This window comes from Globicephala melas, chromosome 3 (assembly GCF_963455315.2).
Source record: "Globicephala melas chromosome 3, mGloMel1.2, whole genome shotgun sequence".
NCBI lineage: Eukaryota > Metazoa > Chordata > Mammalia > Artiodactyla > Delphinidae > Globicephala > Globicephala melas.
Genome location: NC_083316.1, coordinates 55,134,260 through 55,151,242, shown reverse-complemented (window position 1 = coordinate 55,151,242; position 16,983 = coordinate 55,134,260). Strand labels below are relative to the sequence as shown.

The 16,983-nt window shown below is 39.1% G+C and overlaps 1 protein-coding gene across 2 annotated transcripts; it reads right to left on the bottom strand.

Moving 5' to 3' along the window:
* Nucleotides 1–741: 741 nt before the first annotated feature.
* KGD4 (alpha-ketoglutarate dehydrogenase subunit 4) lies at nucleotides 742–13,632 on the bottom strand. Of its 2 annotated transcripts, XR_009563278.1 has the most exons (5): nucleotides 13,499–13,632; nucleotides 4,293–4,356; nucleotides 2,934–3,121; nucleotides 1,956–2,059; nucleotides 742–1,679 (listed from the first exon to the last, which is right to left on the bottom strand). XR_009563278.1 is itself a non-coding variant. In XM_030844792.2 (4 exons), the coding sequence occupies exons 1-4, from the start codon at nucleotides 13,538–13,540 to the stop codon at nucleotides 2,042–2,044; spliced, it is 312 nt and encodes a 103-aa protein (XP_030700652.1). In that variant the 5' UTR covers nucleotides 13,541–13,632; the 3' UTR covers nucleotides 742–2,041. The 2 variants fall into 2 exon arrangements, 1 of the variants encoding a protein (XP_030700652.1); XM_030844792.2 differs by having other exon boundaries at nucleotides 742–2,059.
* Between the last annotated feature and the right edge of the window lie 3,351 nt (nucleotides 13,633–16,983).

Here is a 16,983-nt window from a genome sequence, read left to right as displayed (position 1 = left end):
GAAGCCTAGGTGGAGGGGAACTGAGGCCTCCTGCCAACAGCCAGCATCAACCTGCCAGCTATGTGAGTGAGCTATCTTGGAGATGGATGGTCCAGCCCCAGTGAAACCTTCAGATAACTGCAGCCCCAGGTGGCATTGATTGCAACCTCATGAAAAACACTGAGCAGACCTGCCCTGCCAAGCTGCCCCAGAATTCCTGACCCAGAGAAACCATGAGCTATTAAGTGAGTGTCGTTTTCAGCCACTAAATTTGGGGGTGATTTGTTACAACGTAGTAGACAATACACTAATTTGATCCTGCCTATCACATTGTATAGTACTGGAGAAAAAACTGCAAGTTGGACAAACTGAGCGATTTGCTAACGGTTACAGATACTTAACTGTTTAACTCCTAAATGAAAACACAAGCTATTTACTCTAAGTCAAGCCCAAATTCTTTCTATGACACCATCCTCCTTGGGAGCTCATCCTATGACAGCAATTCCCACGAACATCCTTTTGCCATACCTCTAGTCATAAATTCTGTAAAAGTGATATATTTTTTCATTGGAACTTTCATGGCAGCAGCTGTAGTAAAGGTGGTCCTCAGACGGTACCAGTATTGGGGTTTCTAACTGCTGGCCCACGACATTACTCAAGCCACTCTTCATTTCCTGCACCTACCCTGAGAGCAAAAAAATTGCCTTGGGCTTCCTTTTACTGAAATGAGAAAGCTAAGGAGAAAAAGGAGAATAGTGCTAGTTTTTAAGAAATTTTTCCAAGTATATTTTTGAAATAATAAAAAAGAAATCATGAGTCATGTATTTCTCATGAGTTACCAGAATAGCTCATTGCTAGCACCAAACTCCTGTTTCACATTCAAGTTGGGCAACATTTATACTAAGCCACAATACAGAATTTACACAAAAAGCAGATCAACTCTGAAATAGTAAAAAAGAAAAAAAAGTATAAAGATTAATCCATACGCAACTGGGCAAATACAAAAACGTACTCAACAATTCTACTGTGTCTATTACTCATGAGTTACCCTTACTATTAGGGATGACTTCTTTAACGCATATTCTAGAAATCATTAAAGGTATAGAAGAGAATTTATTTCACTTTGTGAGGCTTTACTTTCACAATCATACATACCCTTGGCACAGGAAGAGCCTATTAAAATTCTGTAAATTGCCTTAATAAGGTGAATAGGTTGATTTTATGAGGCTTTTGTACAATGAAGTTTGAGAAGGTTTATGCTTGTCAGGATTTGTACACATGATCACAATCAAACAGTAAAATAAACCAAAGAACAAGACTTTCTTAACACCCCTAAAAACATAGTAACTTAAAATTTCTGGTCAAATGTTATTCCTATGCTATATTCATTTTGATCTCTTATTCTCCATTTGATACTGACATTTTTTTCTGAACACAGGTTACATAATCTTTTGTGTTAACTCCCTAGTCTTAATACCACAAAGGCATCTGTTTTACCATGGCTGTATTTTTATTATTTAGAGTATGATATGCTTATTGAGCCAGTTATTCTCCAGTAACTTTGTGAATGCAAAAACACTGAGAGAATTAAGAACAAATAATGGAGTCATTATTTCACTGATCCTTATCCAATTCCAGGAAAATTACTTCCAGAAAGCTGCAATTCTGCCGGATATATTCTTTCCATGTTTAAACAGAAACTGAAAGAGAAGTGAAATTATGGTAAACCTATGATTGTTCACTAGACATTGTGTACTTTTAATAGTTCAACACTGTAATGCTTGATAATTTGATTATCTGAGTAAATTAATAGGCTAACATTTAAAAATGTATACTTTAATAAGTATAAAGTATATAAACAATCAGGTAAGCTTGTGGAGAAGCTGACCAAGATACATAAATTAGGAGATACAAGTGTCCTAAATTTTCTATACTTTTTTTTTGTACAGAAATTTTATTAAAGTTGTTTAATGTACAATTTCTCATTTGTCATTCTGGAAGTCCTTCACTGTAAAGACTCTTCTTTGTCTGATTAAACAAACAGCAGCCACACTGTCAGTGATTATTCTGGACCTCCACGCTGAAAAGGAAGTAATAAAGCAATAAGATTAGGTGTTTCATTTACAAAGAAATGTTTTCATGGCCACTATACAAATTTGAAACATTTTAATCAAATGATCTTTAGGTTTTAAAAATAATTTCAGATTTTTCATAGCTTTGGGGCACTCCTATCAATGTTATAAAGAATTTCAGATCTGAAGAGGACTCAAGGTTGACGTAGATCAATGGTCCTCAAATTTCTTGGTCCTTTACACTCTAAAAAATCAATGAGGGGGCTTCCCTGGAGGCGCAGTGGTTAAGAATCTGCCTGCCGATGCAGGGGACACAGGTTCGAGCCCTGGTCCGGGAAGATCACACATGCCGCAAAGCAACTAAGCCCATGCACCACGACTGCCCAGCCTGTGCTCTAGAGCCTGCAAGCCACAACTACAGAGTCCATGTGCCACAACTACTGAAGCCTGCACGACTAGAGCCCGTGCTCTGCAACAAGAGAAGCCACCGCAATGAGAAGCCCATGCACCGCAACAAAGAGTAGCCCCCGCTTGCCGCAACTAGAGAAAGCCCACGCACAGCAACGAAGACCCAACGCAGAGAAAAGTAAATTAATTTAAAAAAAATTAATGAGGACCCTAAAGAGCTTTTTTCCATGGGGTATATATATTTTGCTATTTACCATACTATACTTCTACACATATATTCCTTCATGCACATTTACTGAGGGCTCGAACATCGTTTATTTCTCATAGTCCAGGCCTACATGACCATCCCTGTCTTAGCTATGGACACACCTTGACAAGACAATGGGAAGAACATGGAAATCAGCAATATGAAACTCCAAAGCCAATAACGTTGAGGTGTTTTCCACAGTATTGGGATAAAGAGCAACAACGTACTTGGATAAATTCAATTTCTTCTTGAGATACAAGTTTCCTTCTGTACTTCTGAGGTAAAGTTTTTATTAACTCTGCAGTGTCTGGTGGACCCGGATGCATCAGCCAGTCTGGCGATTTACTTCCCTTAGAATGCTGTGAAATTGAAGAAGAGTGAGACGGTAGTCCTGCTGATCTCAGAACTTCTGACACTGAAATTAAAAAAAAAAAAAAATAGAGGAATTGTGCAGTGTCTTAAAATACTATTTTGAATTATCTATCATTAAATAATCAAGTTATTCTTTTTTTTTTTTGCGGTACGCGGGCCTCTCACTGTTGTGGTCTCTCCTGTTGCGGAGCACAGGCTCCGGATGCACAGGCTCGGCGGCCATGGCTCACGGGCCCAGCCACTCCGCGGCATGTGGGATCTTCCCAGACCGGGGCAGGAACCCGCGTCCCCCCAATCCGCAGGCAGACCCCCAACCACTGCGCCACCAGGGAAGCCCTCAAGTTATTCTTAAAATGATAAGTATTACAATCCAAGAGATAAGTATTATAGAGTAACTTCGTTGGGTAGCTATATATAGTTTCATAAAGTTCTTTTTAAAGCAAATGAGGTAGTTTTAAGTGAATGAATTACTAAATTGAAGAGTAAGTTCATAAAATAATGAAATTTCTAGGTAGTGGAGTTCAACCCGTATGGATAACTTACATTACTTAAATTTTGTCACATGGTAGAGATTACAGGTAATACCATACAATGGAGAATAAGAAAGTTGAGATTTGTTTTCTCCATACTTGTTTGTCACCTATATCTTAATTTTTCAAGAGTTACAATAAGTTAAAAATATCCATACAAAATTTGTTAAAATTCTCCCTGAATTAAAGGTCAAGTATCTTATAATTAAAGACAGCTGACAGAGCAGTAAGAGAAAAACAGAACTTGTTCAGAATCTTCAGTTACTGTAATAGGCAATGATTGTTAAGTTCTAAGGCAATCCAAGAAATATTTACTGCCTCAATGAACAGATAAATCAGTGAATGAAAGAAAAGGTTAGCTGGGAGAGAAATATAGGAATGGTGGTTATTCATCATAATCTCTGCAAATATAAGCATGGGACATTCTTCTGAAGGACAGAAGGTGGAACAAAAATTCCCATATATAAACACAGTATCATTAAAAATTCAGAAATACCTACTGTCAAGTTACTACTTTTTTACAAGGAGGTAATAGAAAGTTAGTTAATGCAACCTAACATACCATTGTGATCTAAGCTACCATTGTCTACTGGATTCTAAAATGAGAAATATTGTGTATAATAGAATATTCATGTATAAATCTGCATGTACATATCTTTTTAGTATAAATAAACTACAGCTTACCATTGGGTTTAGGATTGTCTCTTCTGTCAGGGAACCTTATTAATGGAGTATGTGGCTTGACTACCTAAAGGAAAAATAAAATGCATGAAAAAGAAATGAAGCACTAAAATAACCTCATTTACTACATAAGAAATAATCTAATGAACCTCACAAGCAGATGCTTTTGTTAAAATAAAATAACTTAGTACCTGACAGCAACTTTAAATTTTACTATTTTAAATTTTACTCTTTCCCAACAAGGACAGCTAGTCTATAAACTATTATCTGATATTCATAAGAACTTTGTACTTTATACATCACAAGATATTTTACTGTACTGCCTACTGACCTCAAAACAACCCTATAAGGTGACAAGGATTTTATGTTGCATGACTTCTAAATCACCCTGCTGATTGGTAAGAATTGCAAGTTTCCTGACTTGTATTGAGTGTTGTTTCTCTACTATGTTAATACCTAGTGGTTTAGATAGAATAGGATAAAAAGCATATTGAAAATTAGGTAATCAAAAGAATACTTTTTCTGACTACAAAAGTAACCCATGTTCTGTGTAAAAAATTTGGAAAAAACACAGAAAAGCACAAAGAAGAAAACACCATCTATAAGCCAAAACCCACATAAAATAGATTTAAACATTTGATAGCCCTTGACTTCAGCCTTTTTCCTATACCCATAGAAATACATGTATTTAGAACACCATTTTTAATAAGATATTTGAAGAGTATTAATGTTTTATCCCTAAAATTCCAGTTAATGCTACAGAGGAGCTTAAGCAGAACTTTCAGTATGAAATCTTCTGAATATATATAAAATGCTGAGACTCTAATAAACAGAGTACTATTTTTTACTAACGTAATCTATAAGTTGCTGTGTAACTAGTGAGACAGGTGTGTGTTTATCTGCAATATATTTGTATATATGTACTACACATTACACATTTTATATGAGTACAGAAGCAAATAGGCTTGTAGGGATGGGTCTGAAAACTAACCACCATAATTCTGCTGCTGTGAGAAAATGCTGGAAGATAGTTGTCTCCCTAAGCATTAAAGCATGTTCACATCTTTCGTGTTAAAAAACAAACCTTCTCACTCCACGTAGTACCTGTTTCTTTTCATAGCCAGGCTTCTTGAAAGAGTGTTCTTTCCTTCCTATAGTCCTAAGCTTTTCAGGATAAACTTCAAACTCGCATTTGGCACACACAGGCCCATCATGATCAGGTCTCTCCCTACCTCTCTAGCCTCATTCCCCACCACTGTACCTTTCACTCCAGGTATTCTGAAGTACTTTTCATTTCCCTAACTCCTCATACCATTTCCATCCCCATTCAATCTACAGCTTGTGTGCTCTGCCACGAATCTCTCCCAGGTCCCACCCCGCTTCCATGCCTCCACTTTCATCTGACTGCTTATCTTTGAAAACAGCTCAACTGTCACTCCTCTCTAAGAAGATTCCCGATTCCTAAATCTGATTTAAAAACTCCTCCTGTGTTTCCACAGCAACCTGAACATCCTAAGAATATTGTGTAGAGGACAGTAAATGAGCCAATGATTACAGGAGAGCAAAGCTCCTGGAAAGGCAGAGATGGAAAATTAAGTACTTCTGCAGAAGTAGCCAGTACATAGTAAATGCTCAGCAAACATCTGACAAATGAGTGAATAGACCATTTGTAGGTAAGGGCTAACTGTATAGGTATGTAAGTATGTATACGCACACTTAAACAAATGTACATACACCAGAGAGAAAGAACCCATTTCAACATTGCTTTTGTACACTTAAAAATATGGTTGGGCTTCCCTGGTGGCGCAGTGGTTGAGAGTCCGCCTGCCGATGCAGGGGACACGGGTTCATGCCCCGGTCCGGGAGGATCCCACATGCCGCGGAGCAGCTGGGCCCGTGAGCCATGGCCGCTGGGCCTGCGCGTCCGGAGCCTGTGCTCCGCAGCGGGAGAGGCCACAACAGTGAGAGGCCCGTGTGCCGGAAAAAAAAAAAAAAAAAAAAAGGTAATATGCCCATATAGATTAAATTCCCACAGCTTGGTATCCCCCCTTTTTAAGAGAAAATTTTAAAAATACATAAAAGTAGACAGAGTAGTATAATAAACCCTGATAAACACATCACACAATTTCAACAGTAATCAATCTTATTTCATCAACCCTTCCCCCATTAAACAAATCCCAGTCATCTCATCTCATCTGTTAATACCATCTACATGTATCATGTAACAGAAAAGGATTTGGTTAAACCATAGTCCCAATACTTTTCCCACACTTAACAAAAATAATTCTTTAATATCATCTATTATTTAGCTATGCTCAAATTTTCCTGTCTCAAAATTGTCTTTTTTAAACTCTAAATGTAAATACAAAGAGAAACAAATAAGTCTGTCAATTAGTTGACCAGCTTATAACTAAGGAAAAAAAAGGAGCTAATCCAAATAACTTTCATAGTGCTTGGACTATATACCTTCAGTCTAAAGACAAAAAGAAATACAAAGAAATCTTGAACTTTTTACTTAGTAGGTTGGTTGTATAGATATAGCTATACATTTTGTATATATTGTAGGACTAAGCAAATGAGTATATACATATTGATGTTTGTGGAAGGCAGAGATTTCCCTGTGAGAGAAAGAACATATAAATATGGGATGAGGGAAGGCAAGGAAGAATACTGTAGTGTTAAGGCTGGAATCTGAGGGAATCAGTAGGAAGTCAGGATAAATGCCATGAGTTTATTCAACCAGCCCCCTGTTAATTTGGGTTGTTAATTTGAGTCGTTTCCAATCTTCTTCCAGTTCTCATATACCACTGGGCACACCCCCACTCACCCCAGCCCCTAGCCTTCCTCACTGTGGACATCTCCCACCAGAGTATTCTATTTGTTACAAATGATGAAACTATATTAACACGTCATTATCACCCAAAGTTTTACATTAGAGTTCATTCTTGGTGTTGTACGTTCTATGGGTTTTGACAAATGTACAATGACATATTCACTATTATAGCATCTTCTGTGTTCTGCCTACTCATCCCTTCATTCCCCAATCTCTGGCAACCACTGATCTGTTTACTGTCTCCACAGTTTTGCCTTTTCCAGAATGTCATGCAGATGGAATCATACAGCATGTAGCCTTTTCAGATTGGCTTCTTTCATTTAGTAACATGCATGTATGTTTCTTCCATGATTTTTCCTGGCTTGGTAGCTTGTTTCTTTTTGAAATAACATTATAAATTATATTTGTATAATATACAAATATATAATTATATAATAATATAATATTACAATAATATAATTTGGGTTGAGTAATATTACATTGTCTGGATGTACCACAGTTTATTTATCCATTCACCTACTGAAAGACATCTTGGTTGTTTCCAAGTTTTGGCAATTATAAATGAAGCTGCTATAAACATCCATGTGTAGGTTTTTGTTCGGACGTAAGTTTTCAATTCATTTGGGTAAAAGTGCGATTGTTCAACCATATGGTAAAAGTATGTTCAGTTGTGTAAGAAACTGCCAAACTGCCTCCTGAAGTGGCTGTGGCACTTTGCATTCTCAACAGCAGTGAATGAGAGTTCCCATTGCTCCACCTCCTTGTCAGCATTTGGTGGTGTCAGTATTCTGGGTTTCAGCCATTCTAATAGGTATATAGAGGTGTCTTACTGTTGTTTTAATTTGCAATTAATTCCCTAATGACTATGATGTTGAACATCTTTTCATATCATTGTCATCTGTATATCTTCTTTGATGAGGTGTTTGTTCAGCTCTTTTGCCCATTTTTTAGTCAGGCTGTTTTCATTGTTGACTTTCTTTTTTTTTCTTTCTTTCTTTTTTTTTTTCCGGTACACGGGCCTCTCACTATTGAGGCCTCTCCCATTGCGGAGCACAGGCTCTGGACGCACAGGCTCAGCGGCCGTGGCTCAAGGGCCCAGCCGCTCCGTGGCACGTGGGATCTTCCCGGACCGGGGCACGAACCCGTGTCCCCTGCATCGGCAGGCGGACTCTCAACCACTGCGCCACCAGGGAAGCCCCATTTTTTTAAATATAAATTTATTTATTATTTTTGGCTGCATTGGGCCTTCGTTGCTGTGCGCGGGCTTCCTCTAGTTGCAGGTGAGCATGGACTCCTCATTGCGGTGGCTTCTCTTGTTGCGGAGCACGTGCTCTAGGGCGTATGAGCTTCAGTAGTTGTGGATCGTGGGCTCTAGGGCACAGGCTCAGTAGCTGTGGTGCATGGGCTTAGCTCCTCCATGGCATGTGGGATCTTCCCAGACCAGGGCTCGAACCTGTGTCCCCTGCATTGGCAGGCAGATTCTTAACCACTGTGCCACCAAGGAACTTTTAAGAGTTCTTTATATATCTTGAATAACATCCTTTATTAGATATTCTTTTTGCAAATATTTTCTCCCAATCTGTGGCTTGTCTTCTCATTCTCTTCACAGTGTCTTTTGCAGACCAGAAATTTTTAATTTTAATGACATCCAGTTTATCAATTATTTCTTTCATGGATTGTGCATTTGGTGTTGTATTTAAAAAGTCACTGCCAAATCCAAGGTCATCTAAGTTTTCTTCTCTGTTATCTTCTAGAAGTTTTATAGTTTTCCACTTTACATATAGGCCTATGATCCATTCTGAGTTAATTTTTGTGAAGGGTATAACGTCTGTGTCTAGATTCATATTTTGCAAGTGGATGTCTAGTTGTTCCAGCAACATTTATTGAAAAGACTATCTTTTCTCTATTGTATTGCCTTTGCTTCTTTGTCAAAGATCAGTTGACTATCCTGTTATTTCTACCTTTCTAAGTCTCTTAGTTTTAGCTGTGCCTCATATATAGCATAGCATTGAATATTCATTTGTTGGCCAATATGAGAATACTTTTAAAAGGGCAGTTACACCATTTGAATTTATAGATATAACTCACAAGTTTGGTGTATTTTCTGTCATATCATTATATGATTATTTAAATATAAAGTCCTTTGTCATATGATTTTTTTCTTTGCTTTCATTTGTGGGGTTTGTTGTTTTGTCTTTTGGTATTTGGAAAGATTTGTACTTTTGTATGTTTGTTATGTTGCTACCTTTAGATAATACTCTTAGTTGCCCGTTTCTGAGATACTATCTATTGGTTCACTATTATGAGAAAGAATGGTAGTTGATGGTAATCTCTTCTCTGCCTTCCCTCCCCATCTTTTACTACCATTTAATAACCAGAGGCAATTAGCAAGTTTATTCTACCTTCTGTATACTCTTCCCCTTATTCCCTCCATTTTAAAGTTTTATTAGATCCATACTGTCAAAAAAAATAATATTATCAACAAGTCTTTCTCCCTTATCTGCATTATTTAGTCTTAGTTCTATAATTAAATACATTCAGTGCCTACATCCAGTTCCTATATTAAAACAGCCACAAGTACAAATAAGTATTTCTTAGTTGTCTGAAGCTCATTCTCTGTGAGAGCTGTAAGAAGAGCTTCAGGGAACAATATTCCCTGAGTTATTAAAGGTTAAGAAGAGTTTGTGGCCTTTACACTTGAAGGTCAATGTAGCTAGATAAAGCTTTGGTTCACATTTTCTTTAACTACCTTAAATATGTTATCCACATGTTTTCCTTAATGAAGTATTATTGTTGAAAACTCTGATAACTTCCATTCTCTTTTAAGTGCTTGGTCTTGTCGCTTGGATCACCAAATAATTTTTTCTTTAAAATTTAATGATTTTACTAGAATATACTCATTAATCAAACATACTGGATCAAATCTACAAGGTATAACTTTAAGTTTTCTTTTGTATCAGGAAAGTTTTATTAAATTATAGGTTTTGAGACTTGGTCAACTCTGTCACTTTTTCATAGACTACTTATTACACAGAAGTTGCATCGTCTCGTCTTTATCGTCTCTATGATTTTCTCTGAAACCCTTTCACCTTTTTTCATTATCAGTGATTTCTTTTGGAAACTATTATTCTATTAAGGAATCCACTTCTATGATTCATGAAGCCCAGGCAGAGTTAACAGTGACGAGTTCTGGAGGTAACACTCCACTCTGGACTTTCTGGTTATAACCACCATCTCCTCTCTCTACCTCAACTGAAAACCGAGCCTCATGAGGCCTCAATCCCTGCCCTCCTGTTCGTGGAAGATGCCAAAGCCAACTATGTAAGAGGCTTTTTTAGAGGAGAAGACAACTCTTGTCTTCCCAGAAGACAAACTCTCTACTTTGCTTTATAAGGCAGATAGCAACCCCAAACCGCAGACAGGTTGGGACCTGCCTAGGCCTCAATCATTATCTGTGACTTTTTAAAAAAATCATTTTTCTCCTTTCCTCCACTATTTCCTTTAGCAAAACTTCCAAGTTGCCTATTGGCCTTTATATTCTTTCCAGTTTAGCATCTATTCCTGAAAGGTTCTTTTCTTTTACTCTTAATTCTTTACTGAGTTCAGAACTGTACCATCCCTAAAATCTTAATCTAAAATCTAAACTCAACTACAACCTTTTAACTTACAACTCTCTTCTCTGTTATTTCCCACCATCAGTTCCAGCAAGCCCTTCATTTCCTTTATCGTTCCCTTTTCTCCCAGTCAATTGGTTCCATCCTGACTTTACTTCCTTTCTCATCTAGCCTAGAACCTACAGTCCATTCAAAAACCTCTTAGCACTCTCAACTGCCTTGCTGGAGGTTTATTTTCACCTCACCTGTAAAGCTCAAACCCTGAATTAATCCAACCACTTATCTTCTTCCCCTGTGTCTCATGCAGCCAAACGATTTCCTGAATGATGAACTATCTCCTTTCTACTATTGCATCATCCCATACATAACAAATATATACTGCTTGGCATTTATTTTATTATTATTATTTTTAAATAAATTTATTTATGTATTTATTTTTGGCTGCGTTGGGTCTTCGTTGTCGCACGCGGGCTTTCTCTAGTTGTGTTGAGTGGAGCTACTCTTCGTTGTGGTGCGTGGGCTCCTCATTGCGGTGGCTTCTCTTGTTGCGGAGCACGGGCTCTAGGCGCACGGGCTTCAGTAGTTGTGGCACACGGGCTCAGTAATTGTGGCTCAGGGGCTGTAGAGAGCAGGCTCAGTAGTTGTGGCGCGCAGGCTTAGTTGCTCTGCAGCATGTGGGATCTCCCTGGACCAGGGCTTGAACCTGTGTCCCCTGCACTGGCAGGCGGATTCTTAGCCACTGCACCGCCAGGGAAGCCCCTGCTTGGCATTTAGCAGGCATTTAATGAACACTTATAAATTACTCTTCTGAAATTACTTTTGAATACCCTGTGGTCCAGCCAAATCCCTCTACTTAATGGTGACACTATGCTTTGTGAATTCCTATCAGTTTGTGCCAGCCTGTTGAAATACTACTCTTTCTTAAAGACACCAATCAACAGCCAAGTTCTAAGCTCTGTGGAGGCACCATGTATTGTCTGGTTGGCACTGCAGTCTCAGCACTGAGTATAGGCCTGGCACAGAAGTACTCAATACATTTTGCTAATGTTAACATGTAATTATTACATAATGTCAGCACATACTGCTTTGTATTATGAACCTGAATACAAGTCTTTGCAGCTTTGTTAAAAGGAGACAGACCATTTCTTACTGTATATCTCACAGCATCTTTTTTATTGTTGTTGCATATATCAATAGTAAGTTCTTTATTATTGCTGTGTACTGTTCCATTTTAACAAATCTACCACACCTTATCTTGCTAATGGACATTTGGATCATTTCTGGTTTAGGGGTTATTATTAATAAAGCAACTATGAACATTTTTATATAGTTTTTTAAATAGGTATATGCACTCATTTCTCTGGGATATAAACCTATGAGAAAAACTGCTTGGACATAGGGTAGGTATGTTTAACTAGTATTAGAGGCCCACAAAAGTTTTTCAAAGTGACTGTACCATTTTATATTCCCACTAGCATTGTATGAGTTTCAGGTGCTTCATGTTCTCATCACCACTTGGTATTGTCAGTCTTTTAAATAATTTTGGTGGGTGTGGTAGTACGTCCTGGTTTTAATTTGCATTTTCCTGGCAAATAATGATGTTGAGTATCTTTTCACTGGCTTAGTGCTCATTTGAATATCTTGCTTTGTGCAATATCAAGTTTTTCTTACCCATTTTAAAAACTGGGCTATATATTATGGATATATATAATTATCTATTATGGATACCAGTCCTTTGTCGGATGTTCTCCTGTCCTCACAGCACCTTTAACGCTCAATAACTACCCGCTGAATGAATAAGTGAGGATCATTCGTTGCAATGGGAGCAAAGACTGGGATCTAGGATTCTCTTTCAGAGCGAAATAACTTTAAGAAAAGGTCTTTTAAGAGATGTGCAAAGGGAAATGCACTTCTCGTGTCAAAGTTAAAAGGTAATTGTACAATAATATACTTTAAGAGTTGAAAAAAACTCGTGTAAAGCAACCACAAAAGTGGAGATTGTCGCCCATTATATACCAATTTTACCTCTCCTATTTAAGCTAGAGGTCACAGCTGGAGAAGCAAAAACAAAAGCTGTCAGGAGTTAGTAACTGATGTGTGGATTAAGAATAAAGTTCCTCTAGCGCCAATCTAAATTCAGGGGAAAAAAGCTTAGGAAACCAACACTAAGACATATATTACAGATAAACTTAAATATGTATTTTTTCCATTCTCCCCCATCCAGCCTGTAACCAGACGCTGGTTGGTGGGGGAGAACCCGCCTCCGGCGAAGATGCAGCCCGCGGGGCCAGTTCTCTGGCCATTCCCAAGACCTTGAAGGGACACCAGGTCAGAAGCAGGGTTCGCTTCCTTTCACTCACCGCTACCGCCTTCCTTCCGATTGGCTGATCCGCGACAACACAGACAATACTGGTCGCTGATTGGCCAGGATATTGCCAGGACAGCCAAACTGCAGACTCCTAACAGGCTAACGAGGTCCCGGTGGAGGGCAGTCCAGGGACTTCGGAACAGCTATGTGCCTACCTGCTGAGATGCACTCCCGCGGCCTGGCTCGAACCGTCAGCTGCGGTCCCCGGCTCACTGCCCGACCCAACGAGCTCAAGGTCCAATTCTCACATACACCCCGGGAAGCCGCTGCTGGCCCTATGCAGGGCCGTGGTCACCGCGCAGTCTCCACCACCGCCTTTCCTCCCCAGCGCCGGTGCTACAGTCAGCACCATCCCTACTGCCTACGGCGCGGAAAGGCAACCGAGTCTCCTTACCTGAACGACCCTGCTGGCAGACGCCATCTTGCTGCCCATCATGACCCCCGACAGGGGCAGCTTCCGGGGCCCTGGCGAGCAGCGGTTATAACAGGAGTCCTGGGCGGCTGGGGGCGGGCTCTACCTGTGACGTCACGGAGGAGGAGCGGGCGCTCGGGAGAGACCCTCCTCCACTGCGGAGCTAGCCCCACCCACTTGTGCCTGACACCGCCCCTCCTCTATTCCTGCCTGGGAACTGACCCAGGTGTTTCCCATTGCTTCGTTTTGCAGACGAAGGTTTGTGGTATTGTATTTATTTTGTTCACCGGCCTATGAGTGATCTGGGACCATTTCTTCTCCAGATAGGCAGTTTCCAGTTTCAGTGTAGTCCAAAATTTAATCTGAAATCAAATAAGTAATATAAATTCTTGTGGCTTCCTAAAACGAACAATCTCGTTAAAGTTTAGGAGTAAGAAGCAAGCTCAGAAAGAGTGGTCAGTTCCGGGTCTACACAAGGCCACCTCATACTCCGTTGCTTATTTTTTTTTTTTTTTATTGAAGTGTAGTTGTTTTACAATGTTGTATTAATTCCCGTTGCTTATTAACATTTCTCGATTTGGTATTCTGATTCCTTTCTCTACCATTAGTCCTGATATTAAACTACTGCCTACTTGGAGTTTGAGAAAACTCAGAAGTTCAAGTTTTTCTTTTTGAAACATGAGCCATCCATGCCATTCCACCACGCTATATTAAATTCTATGGTAAATATTAATGTTTACAATGTTAAAAAATTTTAATACACAACATGTTGCAGCCATTTAACTTTGTAGGTAATGCAGCCTTACACTATTGTAAATATTTAGAGTGACAAATTTATTTTGATGATCTAGGTCAATGGTTTCTAAATCTAGAGGGTTATTGAGCCTAAATATGGGCCCTTCTGATTCAGTATGTGTGTGGAGGACACCAGGAATCTTTTTTTTTTAAAGCTTTCAAAGCTTGTTTTAGCAGCACATATTCTAAAATCAGATTGATAAAGTGGTTAAATGGGCAAAGCACATGAACCGGTAAATTACAGGAAAGAAACACAAATTGCCCTTAAAAACGTTAAAAGACATTCAACCTCCCTTATTCTAAGAAAAATTTAAACTACACTGAAATGCTATTTTCAATCCGTCAAATTGGCCAACAGACAGAATTTGGAGAATATGATTTGGGGAGGCTGTAGGGAAAGAGGCACTAATGTATATCGTTGGTAGTGATGAAATGAAACTTGTATTTTAAGACAGGACAAGAAAAATTAAACATAAAATTCTCTGTGTGTCCCTTTGGGCCTCCTCCCTCCCTAATGTGCACGTGCATCTGCATTACACATTAACCAGAGCTCATCAAACATGGGAGCACTTGCTCAACTGCAAAGATCTTTTTGTTTTTTTCTTTCTTCTGACGCTAGCAATGTAACTTCTTAAAACAATAGCCTTCTTTCCCAGATCTGTAGGGGGTCACGGTGACTTGCTGCTCACATGGTTTATGTATGCTTGGTGAACTTTATGTAAAATATTGGTTTGTCATTTTGATGTACAATCCTTTGTCTCAAAAATATATGACTGTGCCTTAGACTTCTAACAGGCGGAAAGGTTCTCAGAGCTTTCTGAGAATCGGCTACCTGGATTATAATCCTGTTTGGCTTGCATAAAATTCCTCCCCCCCTACTCTTATCTTGATAGTTAATTGAATATCAACTGAATAGTTAATTGAATTTTCATCGACAGTGGGAGTAAAAGATGGTACTCAAAAAAACTACATACTGAATGACTCCAAATATATGACACTCTGGAAAAGGCAAAACTATGGAGACACTTAAAATATCAGTGGTTGCCAGGGGTTGGGGAGAGGGAGGGACAAATAGGCAGAGCACAGGGGATTTTTAGGATGGTGAAACTATTCTGTACGATACTATAATGGTGGGTACATGTCATTATACATTTTTCAAAACTCATAAAATATACAACCCTTGGGTGATAATGACATGTTAATGTTAGGGTTCAGTTGTAACAAATGTACCGCCCTAGTCGGGGATGGTGACAGCGGGGTGAAGTTGTGTCTGTGTGCGAGAAGTATGTATACGGGAACTCTGGATTTTCTGCACCATTTTGCTGTGAACCTAAAACTGCTTTAAAAAATAAAGTGGATCTTCCCTGGTGGCGCAGTGGTTGAGAGTCCGCCTGCCGATGCAAGGCACACGGGTTTGTGCCCCGGTCCGGGAAGATCCCACATGCTGCGGAGCGGCTGGGCCCGTGAGCCATGGCTGCTGAGCCTGCGCGTCCGGAGCCTGTGCTCCGCAACGGGAGAGGGACAACAGTGAGAGGCCCGCGTACCGCACACAAAATAAAAATAATAATAAAAAAAGTGTATTAGAAAAATTTTTTTAAAGTCACCATTGCCGAAACCAGATAAACTAATGTGTTTTTAAAGTTCAAAAATGGTGACTATACTTGATGACATTGTATTGTACAACTGAAATTTACTAAGAGAGTAGAACTTAAATGTTCTCACCAAAAAAAAGAAAAGAAAGAAAAGGTAAATATGTGAGGTGATGGATGTGTTAACTGGATTGTGGGAATCCTTTCACAATGTATACATATATCAAATCAACACACTGAAAACTTTAAATATTTAACAATTTTGTCAATGACCTCAATAAAGCTCGTGGGGAAAAGCTCAAAAGCAACAGCAGCTTAGATGCCTAGTACACAGACTTTTCATTTACATTCAGAGAAACAGCAAGTTTCTATGTGAAAATCTACAATATTAGATTCTCATTCTGGTCATTTAAGAGAGAATTTATTGGCTACTTTTCTAAATAAAATAAATATTTGCCATTTTCCTTTATGATTATACTTAAGAGATGAAGAAAATGGGCAAAGAATTCCCATGATTTTTTTTTTTTTGCGGTACGTGGGCCTACTCACTGTTGTGGCTTCTCCCGTTGCGGAGCACTGGCTCTGGACGCGCAGTCTCAGCGGCCATGGCTCACGGGCCCAGCCGCTCCGCGGCATGTGGGATCTTCCCGGACCGGGACACGAACTCGTGTCCCCTGCATCAGCAGGCAGACTCTCAACCACTGCGCCACCAGGGAAGCCCACAGGTGGATTCTTAACCACTGCGCCACCAGGGAAGCCTGAGATTTTTTTTTAAATTTTATTTTTTTATACAGCAGGTTCTTATTAGTTATCTATTTTATACATATTAGTGTATATATGTCTAGAGATTTTATTAAAAGATAAACTTTCCAAGTCCTGTAATACCAAGAAGTTTCCTGGGAATACCTGATGATAAATTCAGAAAATGTCAAATGCAATACAAATTACTGGTCATATTGGTATGAATTTTGTTTGGGAAGACTGCCAGGAAAATGCTCTGACTTTTCTCTACTTGTGGATTTATTTGTATGTGTTGGCATTCATACTCCACAGAATTCTCATCCAGGCCCCTTCTTGATTAGT